The 23,728-nt window shown below is 31.4% G+C and overlaps 2 protein-coding genes across 2 annotated transcripts; both read right to left on the bottom strand.

Moving 5' to 3' along the window:
- Positions 1-2,612: 2,612 nt before the first annotated feature.
- LOC132757061 (C-type lectin domain family 4 member C-like) lies at positions 2,613-5,357 on the bottom strand. The gene is made up of 3 exons (XM_060748249.1): positions 5,343-5,357; positions 3,880-3,970; positions 2,613-3,318 (listed from the first exon to the last, which is right to left on the bottom strand). Exons 1-3 carry the CDS (start codon positions 5,355-5,357, stop codon positions 3,092-3,094), a joined length of 333 nt encoding a protein of 110 aa, XP_060604232.1. The 3' UTR covers positions 2,613-3,091.
- LOC132757064 (uncharacterized) lies at positions 5,275-9,975 on the bottom strand. Its single transcript, XM_060748252.1, has 3 exons — positions 9,159-9,975; positions 6,085-6,169; positions 5,275-5,653 (listed from the first exon to the last, which is right to left on the bottom strand). The coding sequence occupies exons 1-3, from the start codon at positions 9,480-9,482 to the stop codon at positions 5,400-5,402; spliced, it is 663 nt and encodes a 220-aa protein (XP_060604235.1). The 5' UTR covers positions 9,483-9,975; the 3' UTR covers positions 5,275-5,399.
- Positions 9,976-23,728: the final 13,753 nt, after the last annotated feature.

Genomic DNA, 23,728 nt, shown 5'->3' with positions numbered 1-23,728 from the left:
AAGCATTATTTATAAAGATATTATCGAATTTAACATTTTATGTAAATAAAGTTAGGTAATAAGAAATTTATTTTCTATAAATTCTAGGTCAAATTTGCTAATAAGAAACGAATGCATATAATTTATCGATTAAATATAATGTGCACAAATATTTGCAGTTCACATTTCACATATTCTTCGATGTTTGAAAATTGTTTTATTTGCATAATTATATACATGTACTTATATAAATTTGCAAGTGTGGTATACTTCTCCCTTTCTCTCGGAGCGTGTACGTCGCTGAGAAGGCACAGGGCATCGGCAGATGATTGAAGTACCAATGCTACGTTTAAGGCGGCAAGTTCGCATGTTTTCTGCAGCTCGGGGTATCGTTTAAGGCGGCACGACTTAGCTTGCATGAAGTTAGCTGCCGGTGTCCTGACTAAAGCCGAGGGGAGTGGCCCTACGATGTAGGCTGAGACGACGAGGATAGTGTGCTAGGGTGCGTGAGCCCCTAGTACAGATAGACATCTTGTAAGGCAGCCCTTGTGCTGGCACCAACAGCCCTTTTCAGGGCTAATCTTTCATATTGTCACAGGTTACTGTACATTTAGGTTCTCATTGACCGCCGTACAGTGACCTACTTTCGGCTCAAAATTCTTATCTTTGGCTAATACTCCGTGGAAATTGCACGGAGGTAAATTATCACAATTTTGTGCTTCAAAATTAACTCTTTACGGGCATGACTGGTGACATGTCCGGGGTCCGTACTCTGCTTTTTGTGCCCTTACAGGCGTTACAAGCATTAACTACATACATACATACGTATACACACATTTACAATATCAATCACAAAACATACAGGATCTTTAATAAACTGTTTTTTTTTGGTGTTTCCTATTGGCGAGGTAAGAAAAATATATAAACAAGGATGTATATCGGGTGAACTTATTGATTCAAACCTGATCTCTTTTTTCCTGGAAAAGCGGAAAAGAGAAAATTGATTTTCAGAATTCATAATATTGCGAATGTCATTTTGTTTTGCTCTAATAATCTGGGTTGTGATTATAGATAACATCGGTAGTGTTTAGCTACCATAAAGGTATACGGACCGTAGCATTGCGTGTATTATGTTTATTTTGGTTTATTTTTTTCGAATGGTTAATGAATAATGTACCTTATGTATCATTGAATTGCCGTTTTATAAAGTAAATTAAGTGTTTTATGTTTGAGAATCTGATAAAGGCGGTCAATATATTGACTTAATCTTTCATGTTAATTTTTATGAACATTTAAGGTAAAATATTGTGTAGCGCACATAGAAAATAATTAACAAATTGCAAACGGCATTTACAATCCGCGTAAAAAAGCCCTTACTGCGTTAGTCACGCAAAAGAAATATTGTGATTAATATTGAAATATTCGTTCATTAATTGCACGTAATATGCTAATTGAATCTAAATTACTCTCAAGTTTGATTCTCTTAAAAGTTTTAGCTCATCTGGAGGCATGCAGCTTTAAAGGACGCAGACGTCTAAAAAATACTGGTCAAATTCAAAATTAAAAAAAAAATTTTTTTTAATCAACTGCAAAGTTTCATTAATATTGGTAGTTTAAACAATTAGTAATACATGTATAGTGTTTCAAGTCATCATATCGCTGTGAAAATAGGTACCCGTGGATATATGATACAGTTTGTCCAATCCTCGTGCACACAGGACGGATACGGTATTTTGGAAGAAACTAAACATGTAAACTACGGTGCCCCGTTAGGCAAAAACACGAAGAATGTGATGAATAGTCGAAAGTATCATTGTGAAAATTTGAAATAACGAAACCACAACATATTTGGTAAAGCTTACGATGGTGAAAACACCGTGGTAAACAAAATTTGTACATTTTATATGCTTCTTATTATTGTTGTAGAGACCGGAAGTACATAAATAAAATGCCTACCCGTTAACAATAACGCGGGTAAGATTATAGGGCATTTTTCAAATTGATTATGATTGTCAGACATGTATATTTTCAATCATAACTTTACCGAAATAGACTTTATTTTCCTTCGGATGTAAAATATGTACATTCGTTACACATCAAAGATTACACCCTCTGTTCAAGTTTATATCTAAAATTACTTTTTAAAGAGGTTATTATGAATAATAGCCGAGATGTTCAGATTGATGATACTATGTGTGATAATGATGCACGTTTGTACACCGTTTTTTCATTGGATGATCATGATGTCTATATAATTCATATACACGGCTGCAGTCGATTTATGAATGTAAAAATCTTTCTCTCATAAAAGAAGAGTGCAGTACTATAAATTCTTTATAATGATTCTTAACATGTTATATGACCGTATATAAACGGTTTTTTGCAATATAACCCACACACGGGCCGAAAACTCATAATAATTTGTCGTAAACGGCCAGGTCATATTTGATGGATGGTTCAGGGACGAAGTCTAAAACATGTTCTGTTCTGTCGAAAAAAAAAAAATAAATAAAAAATTGCCGCCGGAAGTATGTTAATCAAAATCATAATGCGTGTCTTAGTTTTCTCTGATTAAAGAAAAAAGCTTGTTACAGAGAAATTTAATCATTTATTCAGAGCAAAATGCCGTTCAGACTTACATTTTATATTACATGTATATCAAATAATCAAACCGAAACTGAACATTTTATTATTTTCACCGGGTTTCGCGACCTTTCTCATTCCCATCTCATTTGTTACACACATCTAGAATGTATACGTAATATACAAAAGTCCGTCCCAAAAAAGTGTAGATTTATTTCGTAATTGACACGATATCCCTCAACTTCAGTTTAAAAGGGAGACAACTATGTTCAAATTGTAATATTCTAGTAATACAAGTTTTCTCCCCTTTCATGTGTGGTGAATTCCCCATAATCAGTCAAAGGAGCTCCACTGAGGTCAAAAAGCCTAAAAACATATTTCATCAAGTGAAGCACTTACAAAGAAACATCTGATAATTGGACGTTATCTTCTGTGACAGTTAAACGTTATAAGGACTGACTTTTAACAAGTATACTAGTATATAATATAACCTTTCTTTGTGTACAGTTTAAAGCAAGAATATCACTGCTCATTTTGCCAAGTTTTCCCTTTCACATAAAATATTTCTTGCCGAATAACAAGATACATCTGCCCATCTATACTCTATGGTATCGCCAAATACGGCACAGTTCTCATCATTTCTATTCGGTTCACCAGTGGCCCAGTCAAAGAACGTCACATCTTCGTTGGTTTCTGACCATTTCCAGCCTTCTACAGCTGATGATGAAGAAATCATTCCTATCCAATAGTCCTTCACTTAAATCATAAATAAAAGATAGTTTCCGGTTTTTACAGTTATTCCCTCCCTTGCCAAAAGTGGCAACCTTTTTTTTAGCGTCAATATTCTTTATAATATAATAACAAAATATGAAGAAAAGAAACGTCAATATATAACAGCTGATTTAGTTGAACTGTCAAATTCTTGTATACGGATATTTTATTATAGCAACATTATGTAAAATATTTTTTATCAGATTTTCAGATTACAATAGATCTAGTAGAATTATTAGAGATTTTATCATGTCTCACGCATTACATATGGAATAAGTCCACAGTTATTTGCCTTTCGTTGACCACAATAAGGAAGTTAATTCGCATAAATTTAAAAGGTGCCTGTGTTTAATGCAATATATGAATAATTGAATGAAAGAGATAGAAAAAAGATATTTAAAGATTATATAAGCAAGTAACATGCTCGGAAATATTTTGACGTTATAAAACCGGTGTTTGCCATTCTAGACAAAGAAACAAATATTTGTTTTTAAGACATAATGTGCCTTTAATTGAGGTATTATAACCACAATGGATGATACTTACTTGGACGGCTACTAAGTATACCACGTAAAAACGTATTCTCTTCAGCTGTTTCCACAATAACCAATCGAGCGTCTTTACTTTTGCAGTTTTGCTAGAAAATTATTGTTGTCAAGGTTATATTCGATTTATTTATTAATTTATTAATTAAGTAATTAATTAATTTATTTATTTACTTTCCATTTATTTATTAAAGTCTTATCTTTATATATAAATACATATAAAACATAAATTACAAACATAAAATACATCAAAAGCCATTCTAAGAGTTACAATTTTGCTTCAAGGGAGACAACTCCACAACTATATCAACACTGAAGATTGGTTTCCCCTAGCCACTCACTATTTTTCATTAAAAGGTATTGTTATCGATATAATACTAGAAACTCAATCATAGAATATTGAAATTCCAACAGAAGTCGTGTAAATTTATTAAAATTTACTCTAAATGTTTAAATTTGAGAACACTTTGTGCTGCGTCGGGACAAAAAAAAAGATAAATATAGATTGCAATTGATATTACATGTACGCATGGTAATGCTTAAGATAAAGTCGAATGCGCAAAAGTCATAGATCTATATTGTAGCAACTGTTTTAAGATATCATTTCAAAACTATTATGTTTACATAATAATGATAAAATATGTATCATTTAGATATACTCTTCATCGTGATTTTTAATCTATTTACCAACTATTTCGTCACCTGAATGCAATAACGGGCTAAGTCCTCCTAAATTTCATAGGAGTACACGGCTATTCTCGTCTGCTCAGATGCCTCAACTTTTACCTACATACATACATACATACATATAGATATAGGATGGGTTCATGTTCAAAGCAATACAACCTCCAAAACAACAATTCAACAATTCAGCAGATTAACGGCTTACAAAAATGTCGAAGCAGACGATAAAAATTAAAAACATTTATTCAACTAGATTCTATCAATAAAATTTAAAGCTGTGATTTTAATCTGAATTATTTGTAAAATGTTTTTTCTTACCTTTGCCGAGTCGAAATTTCCGTCGATATCTTGGAATAGATAGCACGAGTCTTGAAACTGGATCCAGCCACCCCGGCACTTGGAAGCTTAATTAAATTACATAATTTAATATGTAATGATTTAATGATATATACACAAACAAGCAGAATAATGTTGCGCTACAAAGTCTTGTGAACACACGCACATGAATTTCAAATGGTAGATGGAATCAATAGAAATATATTATATTTGTATTCATAAAAAAACATAATTATATCTTTATAAAAAGTGTTGATATACATTGTATATAGTTTGAGTAATTTAGTAGGAACGTTTATGAGATGAAAAATTAACTTTTGATCTAGAACAATAAATTACCTGCTATATACAATGTACATGTATATGCAATCTCACACTTACGGACAAAACCTATATATACATATTTCGCGGTTTGTTGTAATGTATGATAATACTTAAAATTACAGCATCATTATTCATGGTATAAAGGAATTTCAAATTCGGACCAAAAATCTTTTAAAGTTATGGCATTGTGTACTTATAACGTAAGATACTGGTAACAAAATACTGATTTGAATAATTAGATAAATATATGATATCTATGATACCTATTGGACAAGTAAACTCTTGTAGTGACCACTGACCATCAATTTTACACTCTGACATAGCTGTAACGATCTCATTATCTATGCATTTATACTGAATCATTGACCCAACATAGAGCTCAGAGCCAAGGATCACGCTTGTAGTGTCAAGTATAGGAGGTTCACCACATTCTGTAACCATGTAACGATATAATCTCGTTTTAACAAAATAATATTGATAGCAATCTACTTAATAATCAAAATTTAGAGCAAGCTAAAAGTTATCATTTTTCTACATGTATTTGATGACAATGTACAACAATAAACAACAATGCGAAGAGAAAGCATTGGCAAATAGAATTTGATTTTTATCATGATCGAACCTGTTCAGATTTCTGTTTTTCTTATATCTTTAAAATAAAAACTGCAGTATCGATTTGAAAATGGTATTGCCAGCAACTGGTTAATAAAACGTGACACGATGATGTTATTTGCATAACAGGTTCGCTATGGTCCTTTTTCTAAAAGCGTTGCATATTAAATCAGCAGCTCGATATATTGCACTGAATTATTAACATGGTTACAATTGAAATGTGAAAGGAACAAAGCTTATATTATTTTACCAGTTATTGCACAAATGGTTGATCCATTTATGAAACACATCTCGGCTAAAGAGCAGTCGACAAGACATTGGCTGTCGATAGTCACCTGAAGAAAAAAAAGATTATGTTTACCAATAACCTGACACGAGAATAAGAGCCAGACCAGCCTGCACATCCGGCGTAACCCATTCTTAAACGATTTATTTGATAGTCACAAAATGGTTATAAGTCTTTGTCCATTTTTTTCGACCGAATATTCGCGTGAACTACTTTCTTTAATAAGAGTTTATGAATTTAACCATTTGTTTTAACGCCGCACCTTTCTTGATCCAACGAAAAGGAGGTCAAAACCAAATAAGTGTATAAGATGCTAATAAGAAAAAAGTGTAATTGTTAAAAAAAAAATTAAACGATTTAAACAGCTCAACAGAAGCGATGTAGTAGTGAATGTGGCTGTTAAAGACGATCTTTCTTTTATTAGCATCTAGCTAACTTAGTGTGTGTTTTGTATTTTCCTCGGGATGATGTTTTACTGTTATCCACAAACTAACGTGTTATTTATATACTAGCACAATTGCTTATTTGGGGCTGCTGTCCCCACAATCTCGCCATTGTATATGCATATTTTGCTGTAGTACATGCTTATTTACAAAACTACAACAAAATTCAGAATAAAACTAAGAAAACAGAATTAAAGAATAGTAACAAAAACGCATGCACACTGGGTTGCGCTAAACTACATTTCATAGAAACGATATTTCTTTATATTGTTCGTATGTTATGCTGTATTTTTTTTATTTGATTCTTTCAAAATACTTGTCGTAAAATTATTAAATTTTCTTGTTTATGTTATGAAAAGTTTTTAAGTTATTGCAATTAGAAATATATAAATTATCAATTAGCCAGACCCCTGGCATGTTTATTGCAATTTACTTGTCTGACACATTTATGTTTATTGGAGAGGTCATCAGACTGATTGCTGGCGGCATCCATTTTTGCGTATCTGATTGTAGTGAATGAATCTCATTTAAAGCGTAAAACCATTAGGAGCAGTCTACAAAAATTGTTTCGCGCATTCTCCGTTTCAAAAAACGACTTAATTTAAACGAAAAATTCAAATCGAAATGAACATATCGGTACATAGAAAAATAGGAAAATATCATTACTTAGCGTTACGTGAATGTTTCATTCCGTTTTAATCTATTATATTGTATAAATTCGATTACCGTATTGTTTTCTGAAAAAGCGTTTTACTATTTCATGTTCCGATAAATAGTAGCAGTGAACATTACATGTACAATATCACCATGCACTATTATATGACCGAGTGAACCGTGTACCGAAATTGTGCTTCTCCTTTGAACCGGTATGACTAAATAACGCAACGGAGATTTTTTGGCGCACATGGCACACAATTTACTCAAGATTTTCCTCAAATTTTGTTGTTTGAGGCATGAAGCTTTATATACTGTTTATTCCAATCAAATGTTATAAACATTTGTATGTAAATCTGGGACTAAAAAGTGTTTGATTAATAAACTTTATGTCCGTTTTGGAAAATGTATAGGAAATAGTTCCATATACTTACCATAACATTTACCGAAAATGTGCTTATGGAATTTAATTAGACTTTTAATATATATACATGTTTTTTTCATTTATTTTAAATTTAGTTTGATGACATAACATAAATTGTTCCCTTTTAGAAAAAGTACCCCCAATGCGCCGAGAAAAAAAGTCCATTTCTCCCGCATATAATCATTCAAAACATTAAAACAAAACGAAGTGTAAAACAAACTTTCATTATGATACTATAATAAATATATATAATAAATTCTATTTTGTTAAATGATTGTAATTTATAACCATTCATTGTGTTTATGCAAAAATATCCCCAAATATTTTCGATTTAAACAAATCTATTACAGCAGCAAAAATACCTCTCGTAAGCTTCAATTTAAAGAAGCAAACTTGTTTACGTCACATGTATGGCAACGTGATTATTATCATTAATTTTATCTACGACATTTATATGAAGTTTTCTTATCTGATTATCTGTTTGACTTAAAGAAAGGAATTAACAGGCCTCTGACTTTTGACATCTAGCGTGTTATTCAGTCTTAATCGAACCATTTTTATTGGTCAAATCTATAATTTCATATTTGATAAAATGTATTTTCATTGGTTAATATTTTCCTGTTTAAGGGTCATTTTTTCATTGGTTAATTATTGAAACCTTTGTTACAATTATTTTGTATTAATAATAGAGACAGAACTTTTTGAGATAGAATTATTCAGGCAGTCAGACACTTAACATGTAATGGTTTAATTTTAAAGTGTTAGTGCCGCAGTTTTCTGCGGTGCATTTTAATGTTACACAGTACATGCATTACATGTACATATATATTTGTTATTTTGACCGGTCAGAACTGTTTGTGTAAATATGAGAAAAGAAAACTGTATTAAAAATAGAAAAAACGGATTTACTGAGTTTGTACTTAATTATCATCGAAAGAATAAAAATGTGGACATTTATAACTATTACACTTTAATGGAATATTATACTACGGAGAAAATACGACACTGATTAAATGTTAAAGAATATCAATGGACGTAAACCTACCTCCCCACCCCCTCCAGTACCACCCTTAAAACCCCGCACCACACATATTTAATAATGTTTTTTTTCTGCAGTTATATTAGAAATAAAAATCATAAATCGTAATATTTTGGCATAATCTTAACATGTATCATGAATACGACGAAGAAACATTTTTTGGCAGGACACACGTGTCGTTTACTACTGGTTGTCGGAACTTATTTTAACAGTACACCTAAGTCACCATAGGTCCCATTTTGTGTGGTCCGACTTGAAATCAAACAAAAATAAAATACGTTAACTAAATATTGACAAGAAACATTACACACATTGGCAGGACGAAAGCTTGAAAAAATCTTTTTTGTGGGCCAATTTCAACAAAATTTAAATTTTTGATATGAGATGAAAATATCTAAAAAACAAAAATTACATGAAATAATATGCACGTGGTTAAGTTGAGTTTAACTGTCCCAATGCCTTTTCTCGCCAACCTTACCTTGTCCCAATGCCTTTTCTCGCCGAACCATACACCTGGTTTCCGTTTTAGCTCCACTCCAATGGATAAAGTATCGCTTGACAACACCCGGCATAAATGGAAACGAACCTCCATTTCTACGGAAAGGCATTTAGACCTCGCTAAACAAAACTCAACGCACTGTTCCCATGATACCGACACATATTTTGCAATTATAACGCTTCCTTTCAAATAATACCCGGGCATAAAGGCATTATGAGAAAAGAGTCCTGTGATTGTTAACAAACTCACTGATAGTACTATTGCACAGATGTAAATTATTTTCATGCAATGAGCAGACATCATGGTGAGAAATTCATAGTCAGAGGAAATGTGAAAAAAATCAAGTTTGCGCACAGATCTTATTACAAAAACACTATTAACCCTCGTTTTGTTTATTTTGTGTATTCCTATTTAAGTCGGACATTCAGTCAATCTATATAATGAAACAAAAGGCAACAGTTTTCAAGTAAACACTATTAAATACTGCTTATCTTTAGTCAGCTAGTATTTGTTCCGCTTGACCCTTAAAAGCTTCCAGAATCAGCCGATTTTTTATAATTTTTATATAATCCAATATCCAATTACAACAAAATTTATTATCTATATCCCATTCTATCAATTGATAGCAGTTCCAGACACAGGGACCGGTTCCTGTGGTTCCAGAAATGAAACTATTGAAAAAAAGCTTTCTGCAAGATTGAAAGCCCAGTTAAATAATCACCTGTTTATAATTGATACAGACATGTGGAACAGAATATAAAATTAAAAGACCAAATACTAGCTCAAAAGGAAGATCCCTGGATACAATCAAAGCACTGAAAATCAGTTAAACGAGCTATGGAATATTTGATTCTTTAATTGTTGAGTCTCTAAATAATTTGCCTCGCAAAACAGAAAACAGCTTGTGATAAGTCTAACGGTAGTTGACATCTGTATAGTAGGAGAGATGTTCCGGTAGCAGAAAAATAGAAAAATGGATCATTCTGGTATTTTCATGAGCAAATGAAATGCCTCCATAAGAAATAACATTTGCTTGTTATATAAACATTTTATTTTCAGAGTATTTCATACCATTTCCTTGCAATACGGGTCATTTTTATTAAGTAAATACACAAATATCATAAACGGAAATTCTTAAATTCTGAATTTTCTCTGAATTCCTATCTGTGACTGTGAATAGTTATGAGTTTGGAAATTGTGGAAATTTCTCAAATTCGAAACACCGATTTTGAAAGGAGTTTACTCAAACCAAGTTGTGCTTGTTATGCAGGTACGAATTTTATCAAATGTATATTCTTTATATAATAAAAGGTTATTGCAAAAGTTATTCATGTTTGCAAGAGAAGTGTACGACCCTAGACCTGTATCGTTCTCATTTCCATAGCTGATTAACTGTTATTTTGGAAAGCCATTAGAGGGAAACAAAGGAATATTTTTGTCTATTCAGACTGTTTAATTTGCTTTAACACTTACCACTTAATATTTAAAATTGACTTGCCCATCTTTTAATCTGGATAAAACACTCATCATTGTTGTTCAAATTTTAATGGATAAAGCAGATAAAACACGATTGATTGTTTCGAATCCTCGATAAATATATAACAAAAAAAAGTAAACCAGTCAAAAGTTGATTGAAATCGAAGAATGGTGTTAATTATTCAATAATTCGTATTCGACTTATTTCTAAAAAGAACCCCGCCAAATCAAATAGCTTCAGAATAAAACAAATACAGTAAATTTCAAATTCAGGTGTAATACAATAGTTAAGAGTATTTTAGGGTTAAAATTCTAAATTATTAAAAAGTAATGATTCTATGAATAACCACCTTTTTAAAGCTGGAACATTTTGTTGGAAAAAAGTTAAAAAGGTCCATTAAGCCCATGAAATGCTATCTTTTTTATTTCTCAATAAAAAATAAGATAAAAATATTTTTGGTATCTTGTTACAGTTTCCATTGCCCTAAAGTTGAAATATGTTTTGACTCTTTTGCTTATTAGCAATTGGTATAATTATAGTGAACTAGTATTTTGTATGGAAAACTGATACTGGATGTTCAGCGCTACTTTCTCCAGTTGTTAAACACCTCAAATGCTCTTAATTCATTATTCTAAATCCAACATAACAAAGCTTTGAGAAATAAAAATAAAACCATTTCTGAGGCATATTGTGCATTTAAATAAAAGCAAAATAAAAAGGGGACATATTTCTACAAAAGTGCTAAGCAAGCAGACTTACCTGCCATTGACAGTCAACAAATATTTCTTTCAAGTATTGAGTGAATACATTCGCCCCTTAGAAATGCATTTCAAATTTGAAAGTGAACAAAAACTAAAGTTTAAAGTGAATATCTTTGATAATTTTTGAAAAATGTACCAAAACAAAACAGTTACAAAATTTATTTAAAGCAAGAAAGGGTCATAACTGAGCGAAAACATAGATTATAAGTATACACGTCCTTAAGAAATGCATTCGAATTTCAAAATTAATTAAATATTCAAAGTTCGAAGTAATTAACTTTGACAGTCATTCAGAATATTGACCTTTACAAAAAATAATTTAACGTGTAGGCCTGGTGAATTTTCGTATTCTTTGTTCTATAGTAAATTAGCCACATTTGAGGCTTAATTTTCAATTTCACTGTTCTTGATGAATTACATACCTTCTTCAACTATCTAAGTCAAATAAGGCCCGAAATATAATATGTTAGCTACCTACTTTTTTCAGAAATCTTCATTCTGTTTTAACACTGTTTAAATTCACCACTTTGATAACTCCTGACTGCCGGTGGGTAGTACAATTTTAACCCTTCCTCCAACAAATGAGTTCCTGGAAAATACACAAAAAACAACTTTTAAAGTCATCCTATGACACACCACAAAAACTACACACATGCAATACATACACTTTAATTATGACCAATCAGACTAGTGAGAACTTAAATTGGACCATTTCAAAAATTAAAAGAACTACAACGGGTTGGGTCTAATTCCGTACCGGGGTGAGACCTTAAAATGTGGCAGAAGTTTGCAAAAATGTATTTTAGTGTGTTCTGCCCGTCTGAAATGGTGTCTGTTTTACAGTGAACATATATACCTTGGTTGAAGGGTGAAGTTATGACTTTGATTGTTTGTAACCAGTATTGCAAGGGGCATAACTTTGCAAAAAACAAATGGCGTCCTTTTATGACAATTAACAAATGTATTGAATTTGAACTGACTGGCTTGTTTAGTTTCTGGGAAAATGGACCTGAACCAAAAGGTTAACCAACTCTGACGAGAGGGTCATAACAATAGCTTTTTCCCTTCGAACTAATACAAATATATATAAGTAAAACCGAAATAACACATAGATAGCGTCCAACGTCGTATCCGTCAGTAAAACATACACGAATCAATCAAAATGAAGTTAGAAAACATGCATGTACAGGCAATCAAGTAACAATCGACATAAACAATAGAAATTTACGTAAAAAATACTGTGAATATTGGGGGTTAAATAAGAGTTTACTTAATATAATGTTTATATTTTAATCTATCTCAAAACAAAAACCGTGTATTAATTACCTTTGTGCGGTTCGTGAATCAAAATCGCGCCAAAAATACACTAAACTACATTTTATGGTTCTATTACCATGAAACTAATCATTTCGCACTTAAAGGCCCATTATGCCCAAGACACGTATTTTTACTTCTCAAAAGCGTTTATTTTTTATGTGTTTCTGTTATATTTTCAAAAATGTTACTCATTGGCCAATTACAAGTATTTAATCATCTTTTGCTTTTTTGGGCAATTCGAACAATTATAGTGGTTTACTATTTTGTTCGAAGTAAAAAAAATCAGATTGTTAACATTTTGCTACTTTTATGATAAATAATTCCATGCATTTTAGGCGATAAGTATCTAACATGCATCAAAACCATTATTTAAACATATTAACACTATAATTTGTCAAAAAGGGAAACATAATATTAATTGAGCAGGCATAATGTGCCTTTGAAATTGCTAAAATCATTTTGTAGTTCTGTACATGATAAGTTCTAAAATGGAAGTGCAAGTAATTAGCGTTTTAAAATTTAGAAAAATAATGATGAAATCTAGGAATTAAGAACAATTAAATTGGTAAAAAAAGTTCTAGAAGTGTTTACAATTTAGAAAATAATAATGAAATCTAGAAAATAAGAACAATTGGGTAAACAGTTCTAGTAATGTTTTAAAATTTAGAAAATCATAATGAAATCTAGGAATTAAAAGCGATTGGTGAAGCAGTTCTAGTAGCGTTTTAAAATTTAGAAAATCATGATGAAATCTAGGAATTAAGAACAATTGGTAAAACTACTACATGACAGGTATGTTGTGAGAAGGGAGAAAACTTGCATATTAGGGATATTACAAATTGAACTCAGTTGTTTCCCTTTAAGATGAATATAAGCCAGAACAATATTGGAGAATTTCTTAGTATCTTTTTGTACCTTTTATGTTTAATTTTAACCAAATCAAATCTTCTTTAAAATGGTGCTGACATTTGTTAGATTAATGTTAAACGATATGAGATGAGAATGTCACCAGACTGTGTCCAGACACGATACTATGTGAAGGTCATATGGCGAATTTCTAGCTTTAATGGTTGAGGAAGACCTCAGGTGTCAGGCCGTGGTTTGTTTCAGCCACCAACGGGCATTTGGGAGAAACCTCCGAACTTTCGTAAGCCAGCTGGATAGCTTCCTCACATAGAAGAATCGATATTTTGTTCTGAATGAATGATTAATCTTTACGAGCCATTTGTTTAAACACTGCTTCATATTAGAAGCATGCATTTAGTATAAGTCTTCCAGAAGGTAAGCCTTTTGAAGATTTTAAAGCCTGCCACAATAAAAAAAAATCCTTTCTTCGAAAGTATGCTCATTTTAGCTGCATGAGCTACATGGAAGCGCACCGTACCAAGAAAAAAATGACAAATAAAAATATAAATACATAAAAAAACTATGAAAATATTAACATGGCGTTCATTATAATCAAAATGCTATGTCGAAAAATTTGTATGAAAGCTAAAGACTTTCACAATTTACTGTGGCTCATCTTTGAAATTATTGTTCATGGCTATAAATCGTTAATTGTCATCTGAAGATACGACAATAAATTAGGATTAAATGTACATCTTAAGAACCATTATATGTTTATTATGATGTTTATTTTTCGTTATATTTCGATCACTGATCTCATTATAATTATGATTTATATGTCATTTAACATGACCCTTGAATGAAAATTGAAAATATTCTATTCTTTTCTAGCCTTGTTTACTTTTGAAAGTTTTCCATGTTTTATATTTACTTTTCGTATGACATTCTTGTGATAATTTGTACTTATATGAAGTGTTATTATGACTATATGTATTTATGTTACAACAACTTTAGCATTTGGAACATATTCAATAGTTTCGAACAGAAATAAAATGACTGGAAGCATGCTATTTTAAAGGGACTCCACTGAGGTTTTTTGACATGACGGGACTAAAAATATTTTTTTGAGATTGTTACACCATTTGATGTAAATCTATACTAATTACTAATTGGCAAAAATCCAGGTCATTATAAGCTGGCTCCGATTTTCCAAAATAATTATTATAATAGTGAAAAATGACACAAAATTGAAGAGCGTTTAAACGCTTTTCACTTAAATCGAACTGAGAATGGCACAAACATACGATTTTCAATGTATTTCTTGTATATTTCTTAGTTATATTTTATTGATATTTTTGTTGTTAGTACTCATGTTGATCTATGTGAAAAATTAAAATTTTATAGTTTTAGTCTTTTAAACCTCAGTGGAGTTCTTTTAAAATCAAGCTATTTACCATCCTATTTCAATTAAAACAGAATTTTTTTCAAAAAAATAAAGGTTATTATTTTCCAAACAAGGAAGTGTTTTATTTATTTTTAGAACAAAAATGCCATTCCCGAAATTTTCAGATGTTTTTTTAAATAAAAAGATCGAATAATGTCCTAGTTTATAAACGTGAGATTCTTTACAAATCAATGTTTTGTAGATATAATACTGTTATGGGTAACCAATGAATTAAGGTTGTACCAAAGCACATATATTCTTTGTTCCTATATCTTTAAAACTCTCTTCAAGGTTGATGGGCATGTATGCGAGCCGTCATCCAGGCATTTTCTCAAAAGATGACGTCACAGGAAAACCCTGTCGCGTGCCAAAAATGTACTAAACATATCATTATTAGCTATTATTCTTTTGTAAATGCGAATGCAATGTAATTATTGCTTAACCTTTAAAACCCTACCAAAATATAGATCAGCATAATATTTTATTTCGGAACATTCTTTTCTCTCCTGTTTACGCAGTTTTCATCTGTGTTAAATAACATAGACATTCTATGTTACAACTCTTTCGAGTATTAACCACATTCTTATAAGAGTTCTTAAATATAATGAAAATATTTTATTAGATGCAGATTTATATCCTTTGAAGGCATCATTCTAAACACCTGTTTCTACAAGTAACTACATCACTGGCTATGGTGTACCAATGATAATAAAAAGCCAATGAGACTCAACCAAAGGTGACAAATAAGATCAATAAATTACTTTATGAAATTTTAAAGGCAAAAAAATTGCAATATTCTATTTTGTCTGAAAGTTTGATTTTAGAGAAGAAGAATATGTGCATTTCAGTTAAGTGTTATTATTACCGTTTATCACATGTCCGTGGCGCTATTGTGACTCCGTAAATATGGTATTGCATGTCGTTCGCGTTGCACGCTTAATGTTAGCGTTACACTATAGACGCGTCAATGAAAATAGTTCTTTTGCACTGTAAAGATTCTTAATTTTGGCATGTAATAAATAGAACACTTTTTTCATATACTTTCATTACAGTATTTACTGAAATAATATTATGCTCGCCATAAGCTCGCATGGTATAATTTTATTCAATGCGTTCAGTAATTTCAGTATTGAACTTTCACTTACTCAATATCCTCTTTATATTGATAAGCTGTATTAACAGGGGTATCTTTTCCAAACCAGGATGTTACAAGGCTATTCATATATATTCAGTCTTTAAGAAGGATTGAGTAGAAAGCTAGAAGCCTTTTTAAGAAAATATCTCCTTTCAATGGAAACAGATGTTAAATGGAAACAGTGTTTACATGAGACGTGTCCAATTTGGGGCATTTTTTTCATTATTTTGTACTTTTTACTTCTTAATGTCTTGTCAGATTCTGTGGTTGTTTTTTTTCTTAAATAAAACTTTAAGAAGTATGTGCAGTATTATATACGGTATACTTTTAAAAACGGTAGCTTAAAACTTAATTGGTCATACCACATATTTTAATCCGGATAGTAAACCTCCGTCACTTTTTACAATCTAGATAATAATAATTGCAGATATGCCCTATTAGTAGATAACAATATGTGAAGAGTTTTCTGTCTTTTTTTCAAAAACTGACAAATACCCGTTTCAATAAACCAAGTGTTTTTAGGTATGCTTTTCTTTGACTTTGTTTTTTTTCAAAACTTTGCCTCGTTTTAAAAGTTATGTAAAGATGAATATCGTTAATCTTATTTAAGCTTCATTAACTTTAAAAAGATGTAAGTAATGTTTAATGAATGTAAAGAATATTTACAATTTAAGAGACGCTATAGATCGTGCATGTAAAAGTTGACTAAATTTACTATTCTTTTTACAACAATATCCTTTGAACTATTTTGTATGGTGGCTGATTTGTGTCATCCGTGTTTTCTCCCCGCGACCCTGTCAAGCAAAAAATCGAGAATTAATTAGTTAAAATTGCTGGACGCGGAGCGAAAGCACGCTTATTAAATAAAACCTCACCCTGTGTCCCGCAAATAAGCCCCGCGACCCGCCAAGCGAAAAGTCGAGAATTAACAAGTTAAAAAGGCGGGTCGCGGGGTGAAAACACAAATCAGCCGGCTACCATAATTTTGACATTTTTGGACATTTGTTTGAAATTCATATTGATTGTTAGTGTTTAATGTAAGTAGGCAATATCTTTTGAACTTTTTCATTAGTTTTAAACAAAAATAAAATGACTCTGGTGGCATACTGCTTGAAAGTTAAAATATTTACCATTTATATATATTTCAAAATTTGTATCTATTTATTTAAAATCTTTGCTAATTTTCAGAAAAGGAAGTTTATTGTATTTTATGAACAAGGAAGATTAAAGCGCTTTAAGAAGAGTCGTAAAAGAGTACTTTTCTGTTACTTCAAAAATTATAGTTGAGAGGTCGACAAATGTCTCTCTTTCCGAATCGATTTTGGTGTTTTGAATAAATGATTGGCATGAATCACGTGACACAGCGTTGTTCGTCGGTCCTTTTTCGATGTAATGATTATTTACATTCTTGGCATTGCTCATTATGATTTGTAAATTGATGAAAAATATGTTGAAAGAAATATTTTATAGCGATGTGTAACTGCAGTTTAAACTACATGTACACAGTTTATTGTTAGTATTCGTTTTGTACACCCTTTAACAATTAAATTGCTGTAACCAAAAGCGATTGCCCTTTGACACCAGACCAATTTGCACGCCCGAATATTCTGACTAAACAGTAGGTGAATCATTTTTTTTGTTTGATATTGAAATACTTTAAAATTTGAATGCTCTTGTCGAAATTCATAGCTGCGTGAAGGTTTATTCAAGCTCACGAAAAGAGGACACAATACATCCCAAATATAACGTTGCAGCTAGCTAACGTAAAAGAAAAAGAAAGAAAAAAAACCCCAAACAAACAAAATAGCAACAACAACAAAAGAAAAAAACAACAAAGAAATACAAACAAACAAAAAACAAAATAAGACAAATAGAACAATAAATAAATAACAACAACACACACAACAACAATAACAAGATAAAACATCCAAATAACAGAATAAAGATTAATAATAATAATAATAAAAAAACATCATGAGGATAAAAACTGATCCTTTGGTAATGATAATTCAGTTGAAAACTGTTCAGTTGATTAAAAAGTAGTATTGTACTTTTAGGCAACAAAGCAGATCATTGAAATGCAAGATTCTCTTGTTTTCCAATTAAGATTCAAAAATGATAAATATCTAGAAAAAAAATCTTTCAGAAGCATCAAAATAAGCAAAATTACATGATAAGATATTGTGCCATAACCTGTAAGAATAATTTAGATAGGCGTGGTTTTAAACTTTATAAAATGTATTATTTTCATGTGTATGCAATGATGAGATGTAATAGAGATGCTACTACTGTTTTGTTTCTTTTAATTGCAAAAGAACGCTCTACTTAAGTATTTTCTTTTGAAAATACATATCCATTTCATCTTAAACTTTTTAGCTGTAAATTCATTAAAACATACACAATTTTATTTAATAATCAGTAATTATCATTAAAATGGAGACAAACAGAATCCCTAAATAAAGCCCAACACGGCAAAATTGCAAAATGATGCAGGCTCTGCTTGGTTGAGCCTGTTCATGGACGGTACTGGAAAGTGCAAGTAAACGTCCACGCCCCTAGCACCGACTTAAGCAGAATTCAACATTTAAACACAATAGTGGTGAAATTTGAATTTAGAAACATTCGCAGATGTGTTCATACGGCGGTTATCATTGAACCTTCAATGTGACACAGACGTCAAAAGACTAATTTAAAAAGCATGCAACATATCCTAAGAGTGATTATACAGTATTCAAGTAGGAATACTGGAACCACCAGTCATATTTGTGCGCCACATCTAATCAATAGCCAAGCTGTTTGCAATACACTTTTCATCAATTACAATGTTGCATGGATTTTAACAGCCCAAACCTAAAGCAGTTTTCTGCATAATTTTTTTTTCTCACGTGTCAGATCTCATAAGTCATATTACATCTGAACATTTCTGAAACATGTAGAAATTGATAACTTTTGTTTCTTGCTAACTCACTTGCCATTTCCTGTCATAAGCTGTACAGACATGACTATCTGCATATTACTGCAGTTGTGGCCGCCTACTTGCTCCTGTTTATCTAAACATGTTTAATTCAACATCGGGTGTTATCTTGTCACATTGCTTACGTTTTTTTGTAAGCCAGTCCGTCCGTCCGTTCAAGTCCAAACGTTTTTCTACTTTTTAGCTCGACTATTCATTAAGAATAAGTAGAGCTATCCTAGTCACACAAGCATCGGCGTAACCATTTATGTTAAAAGTTTTGAAAGATGTTGAATCAACATATATTTGCAAATTTCTATGTACTTTTAAATGTTAATAATAAATCACAAGGTAGTCAACATGTACAAATCTGGATGATTAACCTCCAGGTCCTTATTTTTGCACAAATGTTACGAATTGTATCAAGATAATTATTATATGAAAATATAAGGATACTCCATTGTTGGATGAAAAACATGACCAGTTTTCAAAATTCACTTTCTTTCTGATTTATCAAATCTAACAAAAACCTGTTTCAATAAATCAATCATTATTTCCAAATATGCATTTCTTTGGGTTTGTTTCAATTTATTTTATAGCTATAGATGTTTCTTACCACTTTTGAAATTAGATAAAGATGAAAAAAGTAAAACTGTTCTTCAACTGATTTGTTTTTTTTGTTCTGCATAACTGGAAAAATTTCAAATGGTAAGCATTTGTTATTTTTCGTATTCGTGTCAATTTGAATAATGTAAAGTTTTTAAATGACTTTTGAATTATTGTCAACCTTGAAATATAATTCACCTGACAACTTTAATTTTTAGCTTAACAAGTTATTTACATTGTTTTTTTTTCAATACTTGTTTGATAGATTTTCAGAATAGGAAGTGTTCTATGTTCCAATCAAGGAAGATTTAGAGTTATTTTTCAGCTAGTATATTTTCATAAACAAGCCGTGCCTAGTATATTTTCATAAACTTTCTATATATATATTCTAAAAATTTTGTAAAGAGGTCGATCAATGTCACGCTTTTAAGTTACATATTTTATAAGTAAATTATTGTTTAGCAATACTGACCCGAGACAAATGAATATTCAGTGACCCTTTTTCGGTACTGATCGAATTTTGAAGTTAGCCATATATATTTTAATGCATGGTACAACGATTTATGTATACTTTTAAAATCACCAGCTTAAAACTTGACCTACTAGCGTAGACAAGCTGTAAAATTTTTGTTTCAAATTGAAAGTTGTAGACTCGAATTTTACAATCAGTTTTTAATTTTTTTTAATAATTTGTTTATATTTTGCTGAACCTGACCACAATGTTCTTTACATGCTAATAGAATTGGATAGATCCAATGAAAACTTTACTGGAAAGACAAAAGCAGGAAGAATTACTAAGAAAGCAAAGCGAAGAAAGACAACGTCGGGAAAATAGAAGATGCGATGAGAAGATTACGTGAAATAATGCAAAGACAAGAAAGGGAATGGCAACTGAATTGAGAAGGCGAAATGAAACACAATACACATATCGACCCGTGGAATATAGTTCGAAGTGTGTCCTACTGTAACTTGTTTACGTTATTTACGCTATTAAACACAAACTATTTTTTTGCAGTAGACAAACGTTTATTTCTTTTGTTACTTTGCCATTACTTTTATATTACTGTAAGTCTAGTTGTTTAATCAATTATTTAAATATTCTGCTGGATATTTATTCACTATCCAGTAACTATGCAGCATTTTGAACATTTTTTTTAAAGTTTATAGAAATAAAATGACTCTTGAGGCATGGTACTGTTTAAATTAAGCTATATACCATCCTCAGTGGTGAACACATTTCAATTTTAAAAACAATATTCGCTATCAGAATAGGTAGGTTATTATTTTTACCGAACAAGGAAGTGTTTCCTTTTTATTTTTAGGACAAAAAGGACATTCCCGATATTTTTAGATTTTTTTGTTAGTAGAGATTGATTAATGTCCTAGTTTATAAACGTGATATTCTTTACAAATCAATGTTTTGTTGATAAATTACTGATATGGGTAATCAATGAATTGTATATGGCGCTTCATAGTGACGGTATTGTTTACTTTATTTTATGTAAACTATTGAACAAGAGTACATTACATATTTGTGAATTAAAGGTGTATATGTTCTGTTACTACATTTTTATACGCTTCAAGGTTGATAAGACCTAATGGACATATATGCGAGCCGTCATCCAAGCATTTTTCTCCAAAGTTGACGTCACAGAGAAAACCTTTATCGCGTGCCAAAAATTTACTTTATAGATCAGCATAATATTTTGTTTCGGAACATTTCTCTTTCTCCTGTTTACGAAGTTTTCATATGTGTTTAATAACAGGCACATTCTTTGTTTTTACTCGTTCGAGTATTGACCATAAAATTATGAAAATAAGTTTATTTTACAGTTTTGAAATGTTATGAAAATATTTTATTAGATGCAACTTTATACCCATCGTCGGATACCCACGGCCGAACCATTAACATTTATCAGCCGTGGGATTTTTTGCCGATATTCAGTCGATTAGAGGTGTGTCAAAGGCAGCTATTTCATTGGCTGCCTCACGATTTCATGAGGCGATTTAAACCAATCAAAACGCTCGTTCTGTACGACGTTCGACACCCATAGACGACGTGAAAAGTTCAACATCGAAAAATCAAACGATTTCCAGCAAGAAAGTATAGATAATTTACTTTTACAGCGTGATGTTTTTCTTTCCGATTGATATCTGCTTGCAGAAGAACTGATTTGGCGATATTTTTTGCTATTGATTTTAGTAAGACACGTACAACAGTTTTAAACTATGGGCGCTGCCATTTTGTTTTTTATTGATTTTTACCTCCGCTGTTGAAGAATATAGATTTGTTAAACGCGATGTCATTGGTAGATATGTTTCGCACCTGTTGCTGTATATCGACGCAAATCGATTCATTTTACCCACGGTTGATTGCATGTTATGTAACATGTTTATCAATCGTGGGTATCCGACGATGCTTTATACCCTTTGAAGGCATCTTTCTGAAAACCTGACTTTACAAGTAACCACATCACTGGCTATGGTGTACCATTGATAATAAAAAGCCATTAAGACTTTACCAAAAGTGACAATTAAGATCAATCAATTTCATTATGGAATTGTAAAGGCAACGAAATTGCGCTTTGATATTTTGGCCTTAAATTTTGATTTTAGAAAAAGAAGAATATGTACATTATGTGCTCATTATTACCGTTTAACACATATCCGTGTCGCTTTTGAGACTCCGTAAAAATGGTATTGCACAGTCGTGCATATATTTTGACATGACGTCATTTGCGTTATACGAGTACAATCATAGTGTAAACACGCGCTAAATGTAAACGTTACACCATAAGCGCGTCATTTTAATTATACAGACTTTATTTTGGATAAGTGATAAATAGAATATTGTGTAAGTTCTTAATTATTTTGGTATGTGATAGAACACTTTTCTTCATACTAAACTAATATTATTCTCGCCATGTTATAACTTTAGGCTCGCATGTTATAACTTTATGTAACGCGTTAAGTAAATTCTGTGTTGAACTTGAAGTAATTCAATATACTCTATTTATTGATAAGCTGTATCAACAGGGATATCTTTTATAAACCAGGATGTAAGAAGACTATTCAGATATCTTGAAAAATAATTTCTGTTGTAAAACATATTTACGGTTTGAATATGTTATTTATCGTCCAATTAGAGTTGAATGACGCAAAAATTAACCACGCCTTAAAGGTGAGGCTTTTCCTTTCAGTTCTTTTGGCTATTGATAAATGTTTATCGCACCATTTTCAAATCGCTTGTGATAGTAAACGAACGAGTAAAGAGAGTGTAAATATGGCATTTTTTAATAGAACTCAAGTTGGACTGAAGGACATAACTCGGACCGTAACCATACCTGGTGATCCGAAAGCAAAATTGATGTACTATTTAGATTGCATGTGTACAGTACTTAAACTGGATGATGACGATGATATCAACAGACTCCGAGACTATAACAACTACTATAACCTAACACGTAGTGATGCAAGCGTTCTTCTTCATCTATGCATACTTTTAAAACCAGATGAGCTCATGAACAAATGCATTTTTCAGAATGACAGCTTATGCGGTGATTTGGGAAACAAATTTTATGATCTGGAGACTGTTCGAAATAGTTTATTGGTCGCCGGGAGCGTACTGATTGGCGGACAGCAAAAACGGGTGACGAAGATAATGACGTTTAAGATGACGTGGCTTCGCACGTATTGGTCGAATCCAATTCAAGTTCTCATTGAACGACAAAGGCAAGAGAGAGAGGTGGCAATTAGACAACAACAGAGAAGTGAATCATGCGTTATTTTGTGACATGTGTGATTTTATGCAATAACATGTGATACTGCTGTAATATAATTGTATATAAAAAACCTATAAGCGCTCTTTTTTTTGCTGTTATTTGCGTACAATTATGTTGTTCGAACTCCTTTGACTGAAAGTTATTATAAATTTGGTTCCTTTTATACTTTTATTTACATCGGAATGTATAATTTGTTAATCAAGATGCTGTGTTACATACATTATTCAA

Source organism: Ruditapes philippinarum, unplaced genomic scaffold, assembly GCF_026571515.1.
Source record: "Ruditapes philippinarum isolate M1 unplaced genomic scaffold, ASM2657151v2 ctg109_1_1_1_1, whole genome shotgun sequence".
Classification (NCBI taxonomy): domain Eukaryota; kingdom Metazoa; phylum Mollusca; class Bivalvia; order Venerida; family Veneridae; genus Ruditapes; species Ruditapes philippinarum.
Note: the sequence above shows the minus strand (reverse complement) of the source record. Positions and strands in the feature narration are given on the sequence as shown.

What these genes read in the sequence shown, in the direction of transcription:
- LOC132757061 (XM_060748249.1), bottom strand. An exon ending in TATACTTAGTAGCCGTCCAA is followed by an intron (nt 3,319 to 3,879) that starts GTAAGTATCATC and finishes TTATGATTTAAG; the next exon opens with TGAAGGACTATTGGATAGGA.
- LOC132757064 (XM_060748252.1), bottom strand. Translation starts at nt 9,482, where the DNA reads ATGATGTCTGCTCATTGCATGAAAATAATTTACATCTGTGCAATAGTA. An exon ending in AGAAAAGGCATTGGGACAAG is followed by an intron (nt 6,170 to 9,158) that starts GTAAGGTTGGCG and finishes TTTTTTCTTCAG; the next exon opens with GTGACTATCGACAGCCAATG. An exon ending in AACCATTTGTGCAATAACTG is followed by an intron (nt 5,654 to 6,084) that starts GTAAAATAATAT and finishes ACATGGTTACAG; the next exon opens with AATGTGGTGAACCTCCTATA.